Here is an 18,617-nt window from a genome sequence, read left to right on the forward strand (position 1 = left end):
AAAGCTGACACTAGTTAATTTAATAATAATAACAATAACAACAGTACATTGTTTAAGATAAATTATTTAATATAATGGCACCTTTCACGCCTCTGATAAAGTTAGCAATATCTTTCTGCCAAAACAACATATACATGGTTTATTTACTTAAACATTTTTATTTTAACCTTTTAGTCTGGGAGACACAGCCATTACAATATTGTTTGCTGTACTTGGTCACCTGGCTGCAAACCAAATAAAGAAACATGTATTATTGATATCTACATCACAGAAACACAACATGTAAAGTCTAGTGTGAAAAAGTGGTTAGTGAAGAGTGGTGATCACCCCAACATTACTGAAATGATATAGTATATGGGGTGGGATAATCTCTAAAATGTTAGAAGTGAGGAACATGAAGGAATACAACTAACAATTGTTTCACTTAGACTCGGACTGCGGGAGGAATTCAACTTTTCTGTTGGCATTCAGACTGTCTCATGGTTGGAACAGCTGAATTGGTGCAGAAAAGTGGCAGTGCCTGTGGCCAGAGAGAACATAGCCTGTTGTCTTGCCCTCTACTGCCCTTGTGTGGTGATCACCAAGACATACAGTTCTGTTGACATGTACATGTACAAATGACCATATTTGTATACCGGAAGATCACAGACTCAGACACTGCTGTGTCATCTTTGATGTTGTAATCTTTATGATAATGAAAACCACATTGTATTGAAATTGCACTTTGTAGTCATGACAGACACCAAATCCAAAATGTTAGACATGCTAAAATTGAGAGATTACGAGAAGATGAAAAAATAGGAAATAAGAGAGGTAAAGTCTATGAATGATCCCCTCACATTTTGCATGGTTACATTTGTCCCTTTTGAGTTGAAAAGTTCTGATTTAATAAAAAAAAATCTATATAAATACAAGAAATTAACAGAAGTGTCTGAATGATAACTGGAATACTCCAAATTGATTGCCTAGTCAGCAGACTACAAGAGACTTCATTTGTCTCTGTGAGATTGAATCATACACAGATTAAAAGCTGACTCCAGTCAAGCGTATCTGTGCATAAAGGAAAATCATCATATGCCTTCCTCAAAGGCTTTCTCATCACACAGAGATGTTATTTCAGATGTAAAAGGGTTCAAAGGAAGTGTTACAAGGGTTGGACAGGTCCAATCTCTGACGTTACAATGATTCATATAAATTCAAACTATTTGCTAACTATTGTAGCTGCAGTTTTAAGGAGAACTTCTTACCTGTCTTCTACTTATAAAATGACTTCCATTTAGACTTGACCTCAATTTCTCAACATCCTACTTGATTTGGCATCCAATTCATGGCCGGTTTCATCAGAGGCCTCCAAATCTACCTTGATATTGCTGTCTGGAAAATAAATAAATAAACAAACCCAACAACAAGGCCCAACAAATTTTCAAAGTTTCACATTTAGATTTCATCAGAGGTCTCCAAATCTACAACGATAGTGTTGCTTGGATAAACATATGAATAAACTAAAAAAAGGCTCAAGGAACAATTTCTTTATTTAGTATGTATCTGCATTAGCTGAAAGCAGTCATGTTTAAATGAAGTTTTCTTCTCTTCAATTATGCCAAGATCATCAGATAATTTTGTGACCTAACATAAAATAATTTGCAACCAAAAATCACATTTGATGTTACTGATAGAGGCAGCTTACCTGAAAAGTTGGTTGAATAGTTTTTCTGACTTAAAACAATATTCATATTACAATGTTCCTTCCTAAAGCGCATCCAATATAGATGAATGGGGACAAAATTCTCATTTTGTGCACATTTTGAACACATTCAAAAGTTTATCTGAAGGTAATATGAGGCCTCAACAGTCTAAGTTAAACAAATTCAAAAGTCTTTTTTCCTCTCTTTGTGTATCCCAGGGCAGTTTTTTATGGTTTTTCTTTGCTTAGCTGCACCAGAGGCAATTTTGTACTAAAACACTTCACTTGATCTGTCTCACTCCGGCTGTTGACGCTTCAAATCAACTTCAGATAAACTTTTGAAAACATTTTTTTGCACAAAATGAAGGGTTTGGGTTTTTTCGTCCATCACTTGCACAGAAAGCAGGTTAATGAGGGAACTCAAATGTCCATTATGAACAGAAGGAATGATTACACCAAGAAAAACATTTTCAATGTGGATATGGGCAGCAATTGACAATTGTTTTAAAACAGACAGGCAGTGGTGTAGGGTATAGCCACAGTACACCCACCTATCAGCCATTGGAATATATAGGAGAGTATATCCACTTCATCCTCAGTAACCTACCCATCTAGTAGTACACCCAACTCATCAACTACAGACAGATGATCATCATTTATTATCAGTCATGATCTCTGACTTCCTATTGTAACTGCAAACTATTCTGCATTGGTTACTGTCTAAAACAAGAGACAATTAAGAAACATGACTACATGGCAAATCACATGTTTTGATAGCTATAGATCAGATAAGAGCTATAGATAAAAAAACAGTCAGCTTCTGTGGTCGTTCCACTCTATCAAATAACAAGGCGAATGGAAAGATGAAGCCTGTGATGAAGGCTTGTGACTAATACTTCAGTTGTCAAAAGGGGGAAGCAGAGCATCCATGGCAACCGCCTATTTTGAAAAGGTAGACTACCAATTGCAAAGAGAAGAAGGAGTAGATTTAAGCTAAACATGGTTATTTGAACAGTCCGAGCCTCCTTCACAAATATGCAACAGACAGAGAGGAGTTTTTACAGGAACAGCATCGTCTGTTTTCACTCAGGATATTCACAAAAGAAGAATCAATTGTGTTGGGGGTTATTCTGAGATTTGAAATCAGACCAATATTGTTACAACTTTGCTTTGGTCTGTGACACAATCAGTCATTTGAGGTGTGAGTCAGCCTGTCGTGATTAATAAGGGCACTATGAATTATAGACTGTGATTAAGTCAATACCCCTGCTGAAAAATACAGATGAAATTACCTTATAATGGGGACTGCTCTGTTGATGGTCTGAGCCTATTGTTGACGGCAATTTACATGGTCACGAGGAATAAAAAATGTTTTTCAAAACTCTTGAAATGAGCTTCAATAAGGCTGGAAGCTTGTGTAAGCTTGTGCCAGCTCAATGCAGCTAGAAAATACGGTATATCACAAAATACAAAAAGCTCAACACAATGCTGATAATATACCATGCAAGCCACACCAGTTTGACCAACTTTATCAGAGTTTATGTTTTTCAAGATTGCGTTGTTTTTTAAAAGTCTGTGTCGTGACCTAAGAGTAATGAAAGACAGGTTCACAAAGGGGTCACAATTTTTCAACTATTATTTTTCAACTTTCAATGTCCTACAGGCCTCTTTCTTCATTATTGCAAAGCAATCATATAATTCAGAATTTAAAAAATATTTTTCACTTAAAGTGCTCATATTATGCTTTTTGGCTGCTTCCCTTTCCTTTATTGTGTTATATATCTTTTTTGTGCATGTTATAGGTTTACAAAGTGAAAAAGCCCAAAGTCCACCCCAAAGGGACTTACCATCTTCCAGAAAAAACACTGTTCACAAACTGCTCCAAACTGCTCTATTGTAGTCCAGCCTTTACTTCCGTGACGAATGTGCGTCACTTTGTAACACAAGTTATAATGCTCGCCTAGCTGCTAGCACGGCACACCCTTATACTCTGCTTCTGACTGGGTAGTCATTGTCTAGCTACTGCGCATGTGCGACTCCCAACAAAGATGGAATAGAAGTGTGATGCCTCACTCTGTAGCTAAAACAGAGAGCTCAACACACAGGGTGAAAAGAGGAGCTGCAGCAATGTGCAGTACAACAAAAATATGGTGTTTTTTGAAAATGAAACCATGTAAACCTATTCTGATATAACCTCTAAATACAATTATGAACCCAAAAATGAGCATAATAGGAGCACTTTAAACTTTGAAATGTATGTGATATACGTATCACACACATTCCAATATTTAGTATGTGTACTTGGTTTCGTAGTACATTTTCATTAGCATGTAAATAATATGAGCATTACTCCTTTTACTTTTAGTAGCAAGACTTACTTAAGATGAATATAAATCGCTTAAAAAAGTTTGAAAACAGTTGCTTTTCATATCATGTCTTATTATACTGTTGTCTTTCACATTGCATGTACAAGCTTAATGATTATGAAAATTTAGGTTCCACCGAGATTTGAACTCGGATCGCTGGATTCAGAGTCCAGAGTGCTAACCATTACACCATGGAACCTCTTTATTCGATACTGCCTGGCCATAGTACATACAGACTAAGTTGCTGCCTTCATTGTTTCTTATTAGGAGCAGAGCAGTGAATCTGTTTTCGTTTTTGTTTTTGTTTTTGTTTTTGTTTTTGTTTTCTTCTTCTTCTTCTTCTTCTTCTTAAAAAACCCATGTTCCCATGCACGAAAACTCATCAAACTTTGCACATAAGTCCAGTTCTAGGCCAAACTTAATCAGTGCGATGTGTGCGCTAATTGTCCTGATGGTGGCGCTACAATAGCCATCTAAAATTCTAAACTTTAAAAAAAACTCATAAAAAAATCAGCCGTACATGCTACAACGTCGCAACTTATGCCAAACTGTAGCCCCAATAGAGCAGAAACGCTCTGCTGTTACCTAGTAGCAATTTTAAAGTCTATCACTCTACTTTTTGCAAAACTTCTTAAACCTATCAACTCCCACGTTTGTTTCAATTGACACCTAATTTCGGCAACTTCATCTTCAGACTGTCAAATGACTGACAACTGACCAATTTACTATTACAATTTTTGATTTATCAAAAAATGTAGCCAACAGTGCTTTAAAACATTTTACTGCATACAGTAGTGTAAACAAATCCTGCAATTTCTTCCAAATGAAATGTTTGATGTTCATCACTTTGATGAAGCTCACTGTAGATTTGGTGTGCATAATTTCAGAATTTTATCTCAAAAAGTGAATTAAAATTTCTTTTGGAATTGTGTCCTCATCTACGCATTGCAGTCAATGAAAAATAGAGCATCTTGAAAATAAATTACAAGCATCTCTATGTTGTCTTAACCAAGTACACAAATTCTCAGAATTTTCTAATAAGAAATATATATTTTTTATTTTTGTATTTTTTAAATTCTGCATTTTCACGCAAGCCTGCTCCTTGTCTACTAGGCGTTGTAATGCCACTTGTGACATCACCCAGATAATAGCTCCCTGAGATCAGAACCTGCCTATGACCTCAATGGTTCAGAATTCAAGCCCAAGGTGTTGCAAGATAATCATACATGTATCCAATCAGGCATTGTGTTGCCCTGCAATATTTTAAATGTGTGTCTGCATTAACTGCCATGTCTTATACAAAATCAGCCATTGTGCTTTGGACACCTCCCCTGCGAGTTCAAAATGCTCGGCCGACCATCGCTGCAGAGCAGCTATAATAAATAATTGTATTTTCTGTGATTTTAGTGGGGAGGCAATAATCGAGAAGCACCCATAGAGAAAGAGAACTCTCAATGTCATTAGTTTCATTTCTTCACCCACTGTAAACACGTAAGGCCACCATGTCTGCCCCCTGGTGGCCAATAGGCCTTTCAACCCTTCTGTTTGACTATGTCTACTATTACTATTACTAATTTAAATTTAAATATGAACATTTGACACGCATGCATCTATAGATGATATTGCTAAATTCCTCCAAACTTAGTCTTAATCAGATTCTTTCCTAATGTAAAACACCACATAATACCAATAATAAAGACATTTCAGATGAAAGTCTGCCTCAGCTTTGAAATAATGTGGAAATGACCAGAGTGTTCTCAGTCCTCCTCCATGTATTGACCTCTCTAATTAGTCTGATTTAGACAAATCTTTTGTCCATATAGCAACTGCTCCAGACTTACTTTGTTAAAGGGCTTATTTGTGTGGAGTTATGTGTGTCAAAGTACATTTTGATCTGAATTTGGGAGCAGTTACTGTATAGACACGGAAGAGGTGAAAATGAACCCTCTGACTGGGATGAATACTGATTATGCATTAAGAGTGGCTAAGTAAAGATCCAGCTCTGGTGTGATGGATCCTCACAGTTCCTGTAGCAGGACGTGACCACAATAAAGATCTGCAGCTGAGCTCTGCTATGGACTCATCATCAGGAGACTGCAGTCAAATGGTACATGTTTATATAAAAGCATTATTAAACTGAGCACTGACTACATTCCTGTTGGCAGTAATTCATCGGGTAGATACAAACTTTAACAGATTAAGTCATGTATCAGTCATTTTATAAATCTTTTATGTTCATTTTTCCTCACCCCACATAAATCTACACTGGCTCTGAACAGTCGATGTCAGACTGAAGTGAAAGTGACAGGTTATCCAGCAGCAGTGTGGTCAGCATCCAGGTGCAGCCTCTTGAGAATAAACCAAAGGTGCAACTCTGTCAGAGCATTTAGAGGTATAGCCTCTTCCCAGTGGCAGCTTCTGTGAAAAACAGCTTTGGCTAAAAGATATAGCTGACAGGCTGACTACAGCAGAAAAGATTTTGCTCAAGGCCTGCATTAGCTAAGGGACAGTCTATGCAGTACTTCTTTTCCTCTGCAATATTTTACAACATGTTAATATTCAGCCTGGAGACAGTCCTACTTTGAATTGATAGACTGCCTATACTGTATGAACCCACCGGAACTAAGTGTCTTTGGTCTTGGTCTGGAAAGAAACTCACACTTGTGTTGCTAATGTTAGGTGTTGTGCTACAATTTGACATCATCTGTTAGTTTGGTAGATAGGCAAAGGCTTTGTACTTTACAACCTAAAAGTACTAATTCCCCTGCAAACCATTTTCCTCTGTGAAGTTTTGTTGTTTTTGTGATGTGTTCTTTATTCTTCTCTCTTTTTGTTCTCTCTGATTGTACAGCACTTTGGTCAACTGTTGTTTTGAAAAGTGTTTTATAAATAAATTTGGATTGGATTTGGACTGGAACTTTCAGTTAAATACATACTTGTTTGCGCTATGTTTAATACTTTTCAATACTTGTGTTGCCTTATTACACCAGAAAACATACCAGTTTAGTTAGCTTGTGTACGGTATGTAAATAGTGAGTTAATTGAAAATATGCAAACTTTGTGTAATTTAATTATTTCACACATCAGACTGAAATCAGAATATGAACAGAAGGAATGTGTTTTTTCTACTGTCAGAATTAATGTTATACCTAAAATGTAAATATGTAAGAAAAGAAAAGAAATCATTTCTCTGACACAGTTGATGCTGCTAAATTAGAAGTGATGGATTGTATTGTACAGATGTTATGTGTCAGTAAAAATATAATAATCCTCTTGAGCAGAGGAGGGAAATACAACTTTACAATGTACTTTGCATTGAAACCTAATCCAGTTCGGTCCAGAATAGCTGAACAATGAGTCAATAATTCAAAAATCTTTCTTTTTTCTGTCACAGTGACTCAGTTCAAAGGCAGCAGCAGCTTCCCAGCAGCAGCAGTACCTGCTTTTGAACATGAGTAGTTGTTTAAGTTCCTATTTAGTAGGAAGTCATGCTGAGAGACATTTGATTTTCACAGTTTGAGCATATCTTTCAGTATCTGCCCTACTCTCAATTTGACATCTAAAAAGTGAAATAACTCTGCCCCCTCTGAGCTGCGAAAAATCACATTTGTTGAGAGGGTCTTCAACAAGCTGCAAAATTGAAATCTCTCTGGTGTGCTCCCCCTGCTGCAGTGTGACCTTGTCTTTTCATGCTTCTCTTTCTTTTTAGCTCTCTCTGGAGTGCTGGGTTGTATTTGGTCCATTAACTTCTTGACTTATACTGGCTGCATTTCCTTTCTGTGAGGCATCACTCAGGGCTTGTTGGCCGTCAGCTGGGCAGCTTATCCAATCATCTGTGGAGCTCGGGAAACCTGCTCCTTACTAGTGAGAAACAACCAGAACTCCTCCACTGTAGTGAGCTGGCTCACTGTAGTTTCTACCTGTTCCCATAATACGGCAGTCATCCCATTTCAGTAAAAACAACTTTCTTAATAATGACGCACAATTCCCACAATGTCTCTTTTATGTATCAGGCAGTTCAGGCTTAACACTACAAATTGTTTTTACTGCATAAGATGCATGTTTCCATTGTTATAGTGTTGGTGTTGTGGCTGAGGTCACTAAATACCTGAGGCAGTAGTTCAGTTAGGGCCTAGAAAAGACTGCAGTCTTGTAACAAACTGCGATAAACTGCTTTTAAATGTTACAGTGTTGTGTGTGACACAAGTCTAGTCGTACGATGTGATACTATGCATAAAATACCAGTCACATTAAATGGTTAATATGATTTTGTTTCTATTATGTCTTGTCTATGTGGTTGATTGTTTTACATTTGCATAGTTAACAGTTAGTCTAACTCAAAAATGAACAATTTAAAGAAAACTGTAAAAAAATAAATAAATAAATCAAATGAAGTGTTGTCTATTGCACACGTGACAGGAGATTATACCACCAAGTAACCAAAATCTAGTCTTTGCAGACATCCAGTGGTTTCACTTCTCACCTTGTGGCTGCAGTGATGGTCTTGCCTGATATCAGACAGTGTTGTCAACTCGTTATTAGAAATGCAACATTTGTGCTGTCGGCTGTGCAGTGGTGGACGAAGAATTCAGATACTTTAAGTGAACACAGCAATACCGCGTTGCAGGTCAAAGTCCTGCATTCAAAATTTTACTGAAGTAAAAGTAGATAAGCTAAATGTAGGCTACTTAAAGCAGTGTAAGTTCTCTAAAAAGTAAGTTATCATTATGTGAGATATGTTATATTTTATAACTGGATTGACACATTAACATGTAAGCAGCTTTTAAATGATGTAGTCAATGTGAAGATCATTTTAACTACTTTATACACTGCTGGGTAGTTGAATATAAAGCTATGCATCATATTTATATTCATTATCTTATACTTTTTATATACAAATGTTATAGAGAAATAAAATTACATCTTAAAAACATCTTCACAGACTTTAAAGGCCCAGTGCGTAATGTGTTTAGTTGTTCATTATCAAAATCTGTGTTGCCCGTTCACAAACTTGTCCTTTTTCATGAATATTTACCTCCACCATCAATTCCAAGTATTCCTCTGGCTTGACATTTTACATTTGCGTTTGCATGAACTGGGGTAGACGCTCCATATTCGTGCCCAATCTTGAAATACGTTAGCCGGTAAGGGACATACAGGACATACTGCTCGGCCTTTTGCGTTTTCGCTGTTACATGATAAACTCACAGGTGCTGCTAATGCTGCTAATGGGTATCGTAGCTTCCCGGCCCCTGCAAGTTTGAAGAAGGAAACATGGAGGACCACACATATTCAAAATCCAAATTTCAGGAACAGGAGTCTTCTTCTTCGCCCAGAAAAAGAAAAAGGATATTGAAAAGAGCAAGAGACCGGCTTTTTGAAGAGTGAAGGCTACCGTAGCTGTAATACGTACTTTGAACTGCGTGGTGCAAGAGAGTTGATTGCGATATATGATCTCAACGCTAGATGGGAGAAATTCCTACACATTGGACCTTTAAAACAATAAAATTCTGTTTAAATCACAAGTAGCACAGAACTGTGAAGCCTACAATGTATGAATCTTGTAGTTGTCAGTCCTCTAAAAAAGCTTATTTAATATGAGAGCACTTGGTCAAAATGACAAGGGACATATCCTGTCTAACACTTGACATGAGTAATAAATTAATATTCTATCTATCTAGGGTATTAACCTGACCGAAACTGGTTTCTGACGGCAGAATAGGCTTTTAATTTGAAACTTATGTACCAAAACAACAAGCAGCATTGATATGACAGCAACTGGAAAAAACCTTCCTCAGAGGAAAAACAGTCACATAAAATATGATCCACTGTCACCACACCGGTCAAAGATGTCATAATGTCAAGCACTAATGAAATGCTGTCTGGGCATCGATTGTCAACATGTTATTGCTTCTACAGGGGTGAAATGGAATTCACATAGTGAATGAAGAAATTCAGTTCAATTAATAAATAAGTTAATTTGCCTGATACAAACATACATTTTTTGAATGGACTTTTTTTTTCTTCTTTTTTTTCTTCTTCTTTTTTACATACAGTGTGTTTCCCTTTGTAAATACCGCACAGGGTAACCGTGGGACTTGAATTGGTCAGATGAAACCTTATTTTCAATTTACAGTCCGACAGAGAGAAAGAACATTTTAAGTAACTTCAAAAACACAGACAAAATGACACTGATCATCTCACAAGAAGATAAATTGTGTGTTATCTACATCAGTGGGGATCCATTATCTGATCATGCTCATCTTTTTTTTTAAATTCTAATGTCACATTGATAAAAATTTACCATCACTAATACAAATTAATAAATAAAGCAATTAGCTTGAAAAATACAAAACATAAAAGGTCAAAGCAATCCCTTCTTAACACCCAATATTAAAAAAAAAGTAAACTAAGACATTTGCAAGAAAAATTCCACACAGAAAACAACACAATATCTGACCACTTCATCAGTGTGGGGGGAAATCCATACTTGAGACTTAATGTATGTATTTATCTCTTAGTAATGCTATAATGCTTTAACACTGGTTACCTGAACACATCTCCAGATACACAGCGCCTCATTTGCACTGCGACTTAACGAGGCTCTTGAGTTACACACAGGGATCACCTTAATATTAGCTGTGTGATTATTACTGGATAACAGTGAATAAAGGACCATTACAAAAGTTTACTATTTATCCATGCTTTATCAGACTTGGTTCACTCTCAGCCAGGTTTCTGTGTTTAACATTTAGAACTTCTCTATTGATTGACTGAACTTTTCTTCACCTCAGAGCAGAAGATCATAATCTCCTTATGTCAGCTGTGCTGTGATCTGCAGCAGCTGCACACAGTGACAATTCATAAACTCTGATGTTTGTATGTTGTATATCTTCACGTTTTTAAACGGTCAAGGTTGCTATACCTACCTTTCTGTGGAGATAATCACTTCTGTTTAGGGGGCATTGTAAACTCTTGGCTGCCCTTGAATAGTAAACCTATTTCATGGGCTAAAAATGAGCGTGAGGATAGCTCTCTCCCTGTAAATAATCTGTCCACCCAATCCATGTATGCTGCCCTTAGTGCTGTTTGGAACTATTAGGTTCCACTCCAGCAGGTCCATAAAGAGGCCAGGCAGCGGTTTGAGTGATCAGTTCTATAAGAAAATAAAATAGGTGAATGGTCGCTGGTGTGTGGAACACTCTTTCCTCCTCTCTCTCCGTCAGGGCCATAGAAAGAGTGTTAGAAGAGCTGTGGCTGTCCCTCTATCTCAACTTCTCAGTATCTAATTAAACAAACTCAGACAGAGGGAGAACCGTTGGTTGAAAGTTGGCTGAACGTTGCCTGGATACCGGCACCCTGTCAGAGCCGGGCGGAGTGTGTGTCATCTAGAGCAGGGAGCTGGGGCTTTCTGGGGGTGGCGAGGGTGTGTGTGTGGGGCTGTGACGCATGGGCAGAATGTCATAGTGGCTGGGGATGTGGCTGCTGCGGGGGAGGTCATAGGGACTCTGGGAGAAGCCGGTAGCCATTCCATTGGGTCCCTGCAGGACACTCACACTTGGCTCTGGGATCAATTAGGAAAGAAGGAGGGAAAAAAGTAGAAGAGTTGGTGAGAAACACTGAGGCTGAAGAGTGGCAGGTACTGGCTGAGGAAAGAAATGAGAAAGGAAAAGTGCATGCAATAGAGAGGCAGCTCACATTTCCTCTTATTAAGTCTTACAAAATCTGTACAGGCTCACAGCAGGGGACATGACCAGAGAGGCAATAAGCTGCAGGACCCTGCTGAGCTCCACACACCAGAGCAACAACGCACTCACCAACATCATAGACATTCCTGCTTGCACTTCCCAGGAGGGTGGCGGTGCCTCCAAAGGGCACATCACGGTGGGAGGGGGACTTCATCTCCACATAGCTGTTCTCTGTGTGCTTGCAGGTAAGTCCTGGTGGGTCTCTAATGGTGGCGTATGGATTCTCACTATTCAGCGAGCAGGAGCTGTTGCTGCACATAGAGCTCTTGATGTAATCTGCAGTATCCGCGAGACAAGGACATATTCAGCATCAACAAAGATGAAGTGATTGTCACTGACTTATTGCAGCTAGACTCTGATATAGATAGACATCAGAGTGCGGCCCGGAGAAGTTGTACTTCTTTTGTCTCAGACAGGCGACTAACGGTGTTTTATAGTAATCAGAGTACAAAGGGGAGAAAGTAAAAAGCTCATCTCATCCATAACAGTCTCATCAGGCTGATAAGAAGCCTCATTAGAGAGTACAGCAAAGCTCCTTTAGACCACTCTCCACACCCCTGGGTCCCTCACATTCACCACAGACTGCACAGTGTGGGAGACAAAATGACGTATTGGGCACTACGCCATTAGAGAGCAATTACCATTGGAACAAAACCTCAGCCCACCATGATCTTGTCCAAAGAGCAGATAGTTTTCACATAAATCATGGAGAATATAAGGCTATGGGATTTGGGGTCAGAGAGTCTCAGAGGGGAATAGAAACCAAATGGGGAAATTTTATACATTTGATGTTAAGCATGAAATGATTTTGTAATATTGGTGCTGGTGAAGGATTCCACATGCAGTATGTCTGTTTTGCCCCCCCCCCCAACACACACACACACACACACACACACACACACACACACACACACACCGTTACTGCAATTGATGGTTTACCTTTTTTGGAGCCTCTCTGTGTCTGTGTCTCCCCCTGTTGAACATCTGTAACAATGTCAAAAAGATGAAAGTCACCAGCCCATATAAATTCCCCCAATGTGTGACGGTTGTCAGCAAATGTCTCATTTAAAAAAGTACAATGTAGGATGTCTTTATGTGAGGAGTTACAGAATGTTTCAATCACATTCCCCCAAGGCTTACAAGCTTATATAATCAACTGTGGTCATAATGGGATATTTTCCAAACAACAGCACACCATGAAGAGAGGACAAGCCTGTTTAAGGATACATCAGGATAAACATCCAATACTTTTTTTTTTTTTTTAAAGGGACGTTAAAGGGTCATTATGATTGATCTGCTGTGTGCTTTAACACAAAATGTGCAGACCAAGATATCTGACTTTTAAATCCAGCATGACAAAGAATGAATCATAGATATTTAGATTTTTGCATGTTGCTGAGCAGTAATGAACCTGTAATCAGCACATAAGCATAGTTTTCATACCGTCAAAACAGTTTTTACAATCTCTTTTAGTTTGCACCACCACAAACCAAGAGACTACAAACTATGATGTAGATACTTAATAATCTTAGTAACACTTTAATATAACATTAACTATTTAGCATTTATAAACACTGTATAAATATTTAATAAATGGTTTATAACACAATAATAGTTATATTCAGATTTGGACATCTTTAAGCGTATATTAAATGTTTTGTAGGTAACTTTCATCAAAACAACATTGTCATCGTTGCTAAAACTGTCACTATATCCTGACAGTAGCACATTACACAGATAATCTGTGAAAAAAAAAAATTTGTCTTCCTCTCCCTAGTACTCCTATCTCATGATATCTTAGGCAAGTTTCCACCACGCCCGAATATTAACAACTAATCAGAGCCGAGGAGTCTCCTAGCAGTGTCATCGTCTGCTTGTGAACTTTGGAAGTTGAGCCAAAACCACCGGCCAAAACAAACACTCATTTTACAGCTGAACAGTACACTAAAATATGTTTCTGAAAACATTTGAGGTGAGAAATAGGCAATGCAGTAACAGAATCTAAATTTATATTTGATCAGCACTGCATAGTTCAACAGTTTGACCGCAGTCCACAAGCAGTTATTGACACTGCATTAGAGACTCTTTGGCGCCGATTGCTTGTTTTCCTTATTATATGGCATTACGAGCACTGGTTGCCTTTTTTTTTACTGTATCTTTAATGTACAGTATTTTTCCAAAAAATATAATTTGTCCTGTAAAGACATACTTTATATTATTACAACTGTAATTTACTATATTGTCATTCATTATCTGTTTATACACCAGTCCTAACTTGTGGGTGCCCACAGGAGGAGTTGTTGACAAAAACATTAATAAACACTTATCTGTTTATAACTACATTGTAGTGTGTTATAAACCATTTATTAAATGGTTATTTACTGTTCAAAAATGTTAAAAGATGGATGAACCAGAGATTTATGCTATTGTTGAGTCATTTTTATGGCTTAATTCTCTATAATCCACAGCCCCGGAGTGCAGTATCTGACCCAGTGTAAGCCATCACAGAAATGTGCCACTGGGGGAAGTGAAAGAGGACTAATGAGCTGAAAAGTGACCCCTTTTCACCTCCTCACCACAGCTTTCTCTGTCCCACCCGCATATCTTATCAAAATCAGAGCAAAGGTTATGTCTAACAAGGAACCCCTGGTTCATCTTCATTCACAGCAGGGTAGCTGTGTCCAGGGTAGTGCCTATATGAGGTTCGTACCAACGACACATGCGCCTTTGCCCTTGAAGTAACTATTCTATAAAGTCCACAAATTCAAGCTGTATGTGGTGTTTCATAGTAAGTAAGACAGGTGAACTGACCGAGGTCATTGAGGTTGCAGTAGGCTCTCCATTCTGAGCCATTTCGGCTTTTCAGAGTGCTTGACTGAAAGAAAGATCACAGTGGTAATGCTTTTATACTGTAGTATGTTGTTGTATTACATTGTATGTTATGTTTGTTTTATGTGAATACACATGAAGAGTGGCCATACTTTGAGGGTCAGAGTGCCATCCAGGTTGCTAGAGATGGTTGAGACAACATTACACTGGGCCACGGTGTGGTAACTGGGGTTGGAGAAGCACTGGCCGCTGCTGCTGCCCTGGGTCTGATTGACCTCAGCAGCGCTGGTCCTCATGGCTACAGTACTGCCACACTCTGTGGGTTTAAACACAGATTGAGAGGTTTGAAAACTAATCATTTTGACTAAAGTTTTTTTGAAAAATAGTGAAAGAAAGAACTTTACAATTTCCCAGACCCCAAAGTAATGTCTTCAACATGCTATCTTACCAGAGAGGGAATAGTCTGTGTTAGTGATGTGCATTGCCTGTGTGTAGGACACACTGGGCTGGATCTCATGGCCTTTGTCCCTCTGCCTCTGTCTGTACCACACAAACAGACTGAGCATGGCCATGATGATGAGGAGCAGAAAGATGATGCCCATGACCGCCCCTGCAGACTGGCGCTCCGAGCTTCGTGCTGGACTAATCTTGGTGTACGGGTTCAGCTCCTCCATCATCAGAGCTGCTACAAAGAAAACACAGAAAGTGGGTTGTTTAAACACTGTGTACACATCTGTGTTTGAGTGATAATATAGTAAAGAGCCTCAATCATCTCGATCACCTCTCACCTTGATCACAACGGATGCCTTTATATCCGGGGCTGCAGTAGCACGTTCCAGTTACATAGTCACAGGTAGCATTGTTCAGGCACTCACACAGCTGCTGGCAACCATATCCAAATGTACCAGCAGGACACTCTGCATGGGAGAGAGGTGCATTACTACATCCATCAAAATTAAAGCACTTAGAGAGTGGGAGCCAAAGTGTTTATAGAAAACACACACCCACACCCACACACACAGGGTAATTTTGCTCAGTGCTAAAATGTGTTGGGCCTACTCAACTCTGCTCACAGCTCGTCCCAATGAAGCCTGTTCGGCAAGCACACTGGCCAGTGATGTGGTCACAGTCTGCGCCGTTTTGGCAGCGACAGACTTCAGAGCAGTCCCTGCTGTAGAACCCTGAAGGACAGCCTGGGACATAGACGTATACAATGTTGGGGTGGGAGGGGGGGCAGAAAACAAAGAGAGGACAAGACAATATAAAGAGTTAAGGTCATATTGCAGGGGAACACGGAAATCAATACTATTCAATGTCTCTGCAGCATACTCAATAAAGGACAATGTGAATGAAGGGAAATGGAACATTTCCTGCTTCAGCAGAAAATCTGGTTATGCTTTTAACAGAACATAGAGGTGGAAATAAACAGGCAACTGGAATGTATTGGGTGAGAAAAAAAGCAAAACAGTTTCCAAACAAAAGCCATTTCCATGCACAACAGCAGGAGCATGACACACCCTTGAGGTGATAGATAATGTAATTCAAATTAGTTGACTGATGTTGATGATGTGCACTATCCCTGGGCGAATGACTGGAATGTATACGTATATAACGTAATATATGACGTTTGCAGAGCATCCCAACGCGCACAACACGTTTTAGGGATAGTTTTTACCCCCAGGTAGTAAGGTTATTGAATGATAGCACAACAGGAAGGAGGGCTGTGGTCTGAATTTAGTCACTTATGTATATTGTGTTTGGATATTCCTAGACGTTTTAAATGTTATTATGTTTTTAAAATTGTTATTATTGACTGGTGCTGAGAGAGTGCCAAGGCACATTGTATTTCATTGCTGTGGTACTTCGTACTAAATGCATATGACAATAAACATGAACTTGAATGTATAATTAGCAAATGAACAAAGTGACCATTAGTGTTATTTTGATGTTGCTCCCTCTAGAAAACAAACTGTAAATGAAAACCTAATAGCATCCAATTGCCCAGTTGGCTCTAAAAAAAAAAATTTGCTTGTCATGTGCTGCAGTTCTGCTTGACTGCCAGTAGGTGACACTGTGTGTCTACTAACTGGATGGGAGAGACTCACGCTGTGTGCAGTAGAGTCCGGTCCAGCCGGGGCTGCACCTGCACTCCCCATCGTAGGCACTGCACTGGGCTCCGTTGTGACAGTTACACGAGTTGAGACAATCAGGGCCCCAGTGCCCAGAGGGACAGGCTGCAGACGCCAGAGACACAGTCAAGCTCATGGTCACACACCCTCCCACACAGACTATGTCCTATGCATGCATACATGAAGCATATAATACATATTTTTGAGGAAATGCCTTTCACAGTATCTTAACACAGATTCTTGCAGAACATCTATCCACAAGCCCATTTGTAACATCTGAGCAGATGTATGTATATGTCAGGTTGAATAAAGCACTGGCAATGTAACATCCAACTGATATCATTTTTTTTTTTACTTTTTTACTAAGTAGTTAATGTAATAAAAAAAACACACATCAATTTCCCATGGAACGACGAATCAAAGCTCTGCTAATGATTTTTGGCCTACAGCGCTGTAAATCAAAGAGCATAATGCATTACAACAATAATTTAAGCAAGCTATCAGTTTTACATCAGCGAGGGATCATGGTAGTTATTGGAATGTGTAGGGTCATGAAAATGATTAATGTGTATGAAGGTAAATGTGAGGGAGAAATTAGGAGTGAAGACAGACAATTAAATGAGAAAATCTGAGAAAATCAAACACAGGATGAAGGAGAGAAGCCATACCCTGAGAGCAATCCTCTCCTATCCAGCCAGGGAAGCATTGGCAGGAGCCATCGATTGGGTTGCAGGTGCCGTTGTTGGTACAGAGGCAGATCTCAGCGCAGGCCCTTCCATACTTGCCACTTGGACAGACTGCAAAACACAAAAAATACAGTACAATCACTTTACCAAACAACCCTGATCTGCATATTATCACTTAGGTGCAAAGACTGGTAAAAACCATTAACATAATGACTTCAAACTTGGACACATTATTGTGAACACAGTTATACAAACAAACTCATTCTGTGAAAGGTTGTGTAAACATATTCCTCTAATGGATGATATTGTTCAATTTGAGTGGACATGAAGTGAAGTGATCTGTTTAAACAAAAGGAGGAGTCAATCACTGCCTCCAGTGGCACGACTGCCCCATTTCCACTCGCTGGAGTGGAATGAGTGATATGCCACAGAATTAAAATAGACCGTGTACACACACACACCACTGTATACATTTTTTATGAAATTAATATTTCAATGCTCTCCGGCACTCTTCAATAAAAGATCTGATTTCCAACGAAACCTCCATTGTGTTTTCTTGTTGGCCCGTGAGTCAAATTGAACCACGGTGTATCTAACTATCAGGATCAGGGAGCTGCAGCACCAGCAGATACATCAAAGGTCTCATATAAAGAGAATAGCCCAGCGTTAGAAATATCAGATAAGGCGGCTGGCTGTGAAAGAAATGGGTCCGACTCATTTTCATGTGGGGCAACTTTAATGATTACATTTCAACTGGCTTCCCCCCCCTTCTTGAGAGCTCTTTCAAACTCCTTCAATCAGGTTGTCATTAGGCCATGAGGTTGGCTCCACCATACTGCTGCTTCTGGGGATTCGAGCCTCAACACACCGGGAGAGCTTCATTAGGCTGGGACTTTGTGTGCTGGACAGAGGACAAGTGAGGACGCCATCGAGGCTCAACAAGAGGAGAATGTGCATGTTGTTGGCCACCTTCGTCCCTCGCGGCCTAACGCCTGCTCACCAGTAATTACAGTCCAGACAAATTAGGGCTCTCGCTTGTTCTTTTTTCTCTTCCTTCAGCTAACCTATTAAACTTTTAGTGGTAAGACATTGCTCAAAGCCATGACAGAGAATTCAAAAGTTCCTTGCCTTTCTGTAATTTATAAAAGAAAATGGTGAATCATTAGGAGTAAAAT

At 39.1% G+C, this 18,617-nt stretch overlaps 1 protein-coding gene and 1 non-coding gene across 2 annotated transcripts in view; both read right to left on the bottom strand.

Annotated features, from left to right (window-relative positions):
- Positions 1-4,177: 4,177 nt before the first annotated feature.
- trnaq-cug (transfer RNA glutamine (anticodon CUG)) lies at positions 4,178-4,249 on the bottom strand. The gene has a single exon. It is a non-coding gene; the product is annotated as a tRNA-Gln (tRNA).
- Positions 4,250-9,689: 5,440 nt separating this feature from the next.
- megf11 (multiple EGF-like-domains 11) overlaps positions 9,690-18,617 on the bottom strand; it is a 77,565-nt gene continuing 68,637 nt past the window's right edge. Inside the window, exons 17-26 of the mRNA XM_078257061.1 lie at positions 17,425-17,553; positions 16,733-16,861; positions 15,692-15,820; positions 15,416-15,544; positions 15,076-15,312; positions 14,780-14,943; positions 14,610-14,673; positions 12,738-12,782; positions 11,868-12,074; positions 9,690-11,614 (exon numbers count right to left, since the gene is read on the bottom strand). Of these exons, the coding sequence (XP_078113187.1) occupies positions 11,439-11,614; positions 11,868-12,074; positions 12,738-12,782; positions 14,610-14,673; positions 14,780-14,943; positions 15,076-15,312; positions 15,416-15,544; positions 15,692-15,820; positions 16,733-16,861; positions 17,425-17,553 (1,409 nt within the window). The 3' untranslated portion in view covers positions 9,690-11,438. The remainder of the gene's footprint in view (positions 11,615-11,867; positions 12,075-12,737; positions 12,783-14,609; positions 14,674-14,779; positions 14,944-15,075; positions 15,313-15,415; positions 15,545-15,691; positions 15,821-16,732; positions 16,862-17,424; positions 17,554-18,617) is intronic.

The sequence above is a fragment of the Sander vitreus genome, chromosome 8, assembly GCF_031162955.1.
Source record: "Sander vitreus isolate 19-12246 chromosome 8, sanVit1, whole genome shotgun sequence".
NCBI lineage: Eukaryota > Metazoa > Chordata > Actinopteri > Perciformes > Percidae > Sander > Sander vitreus.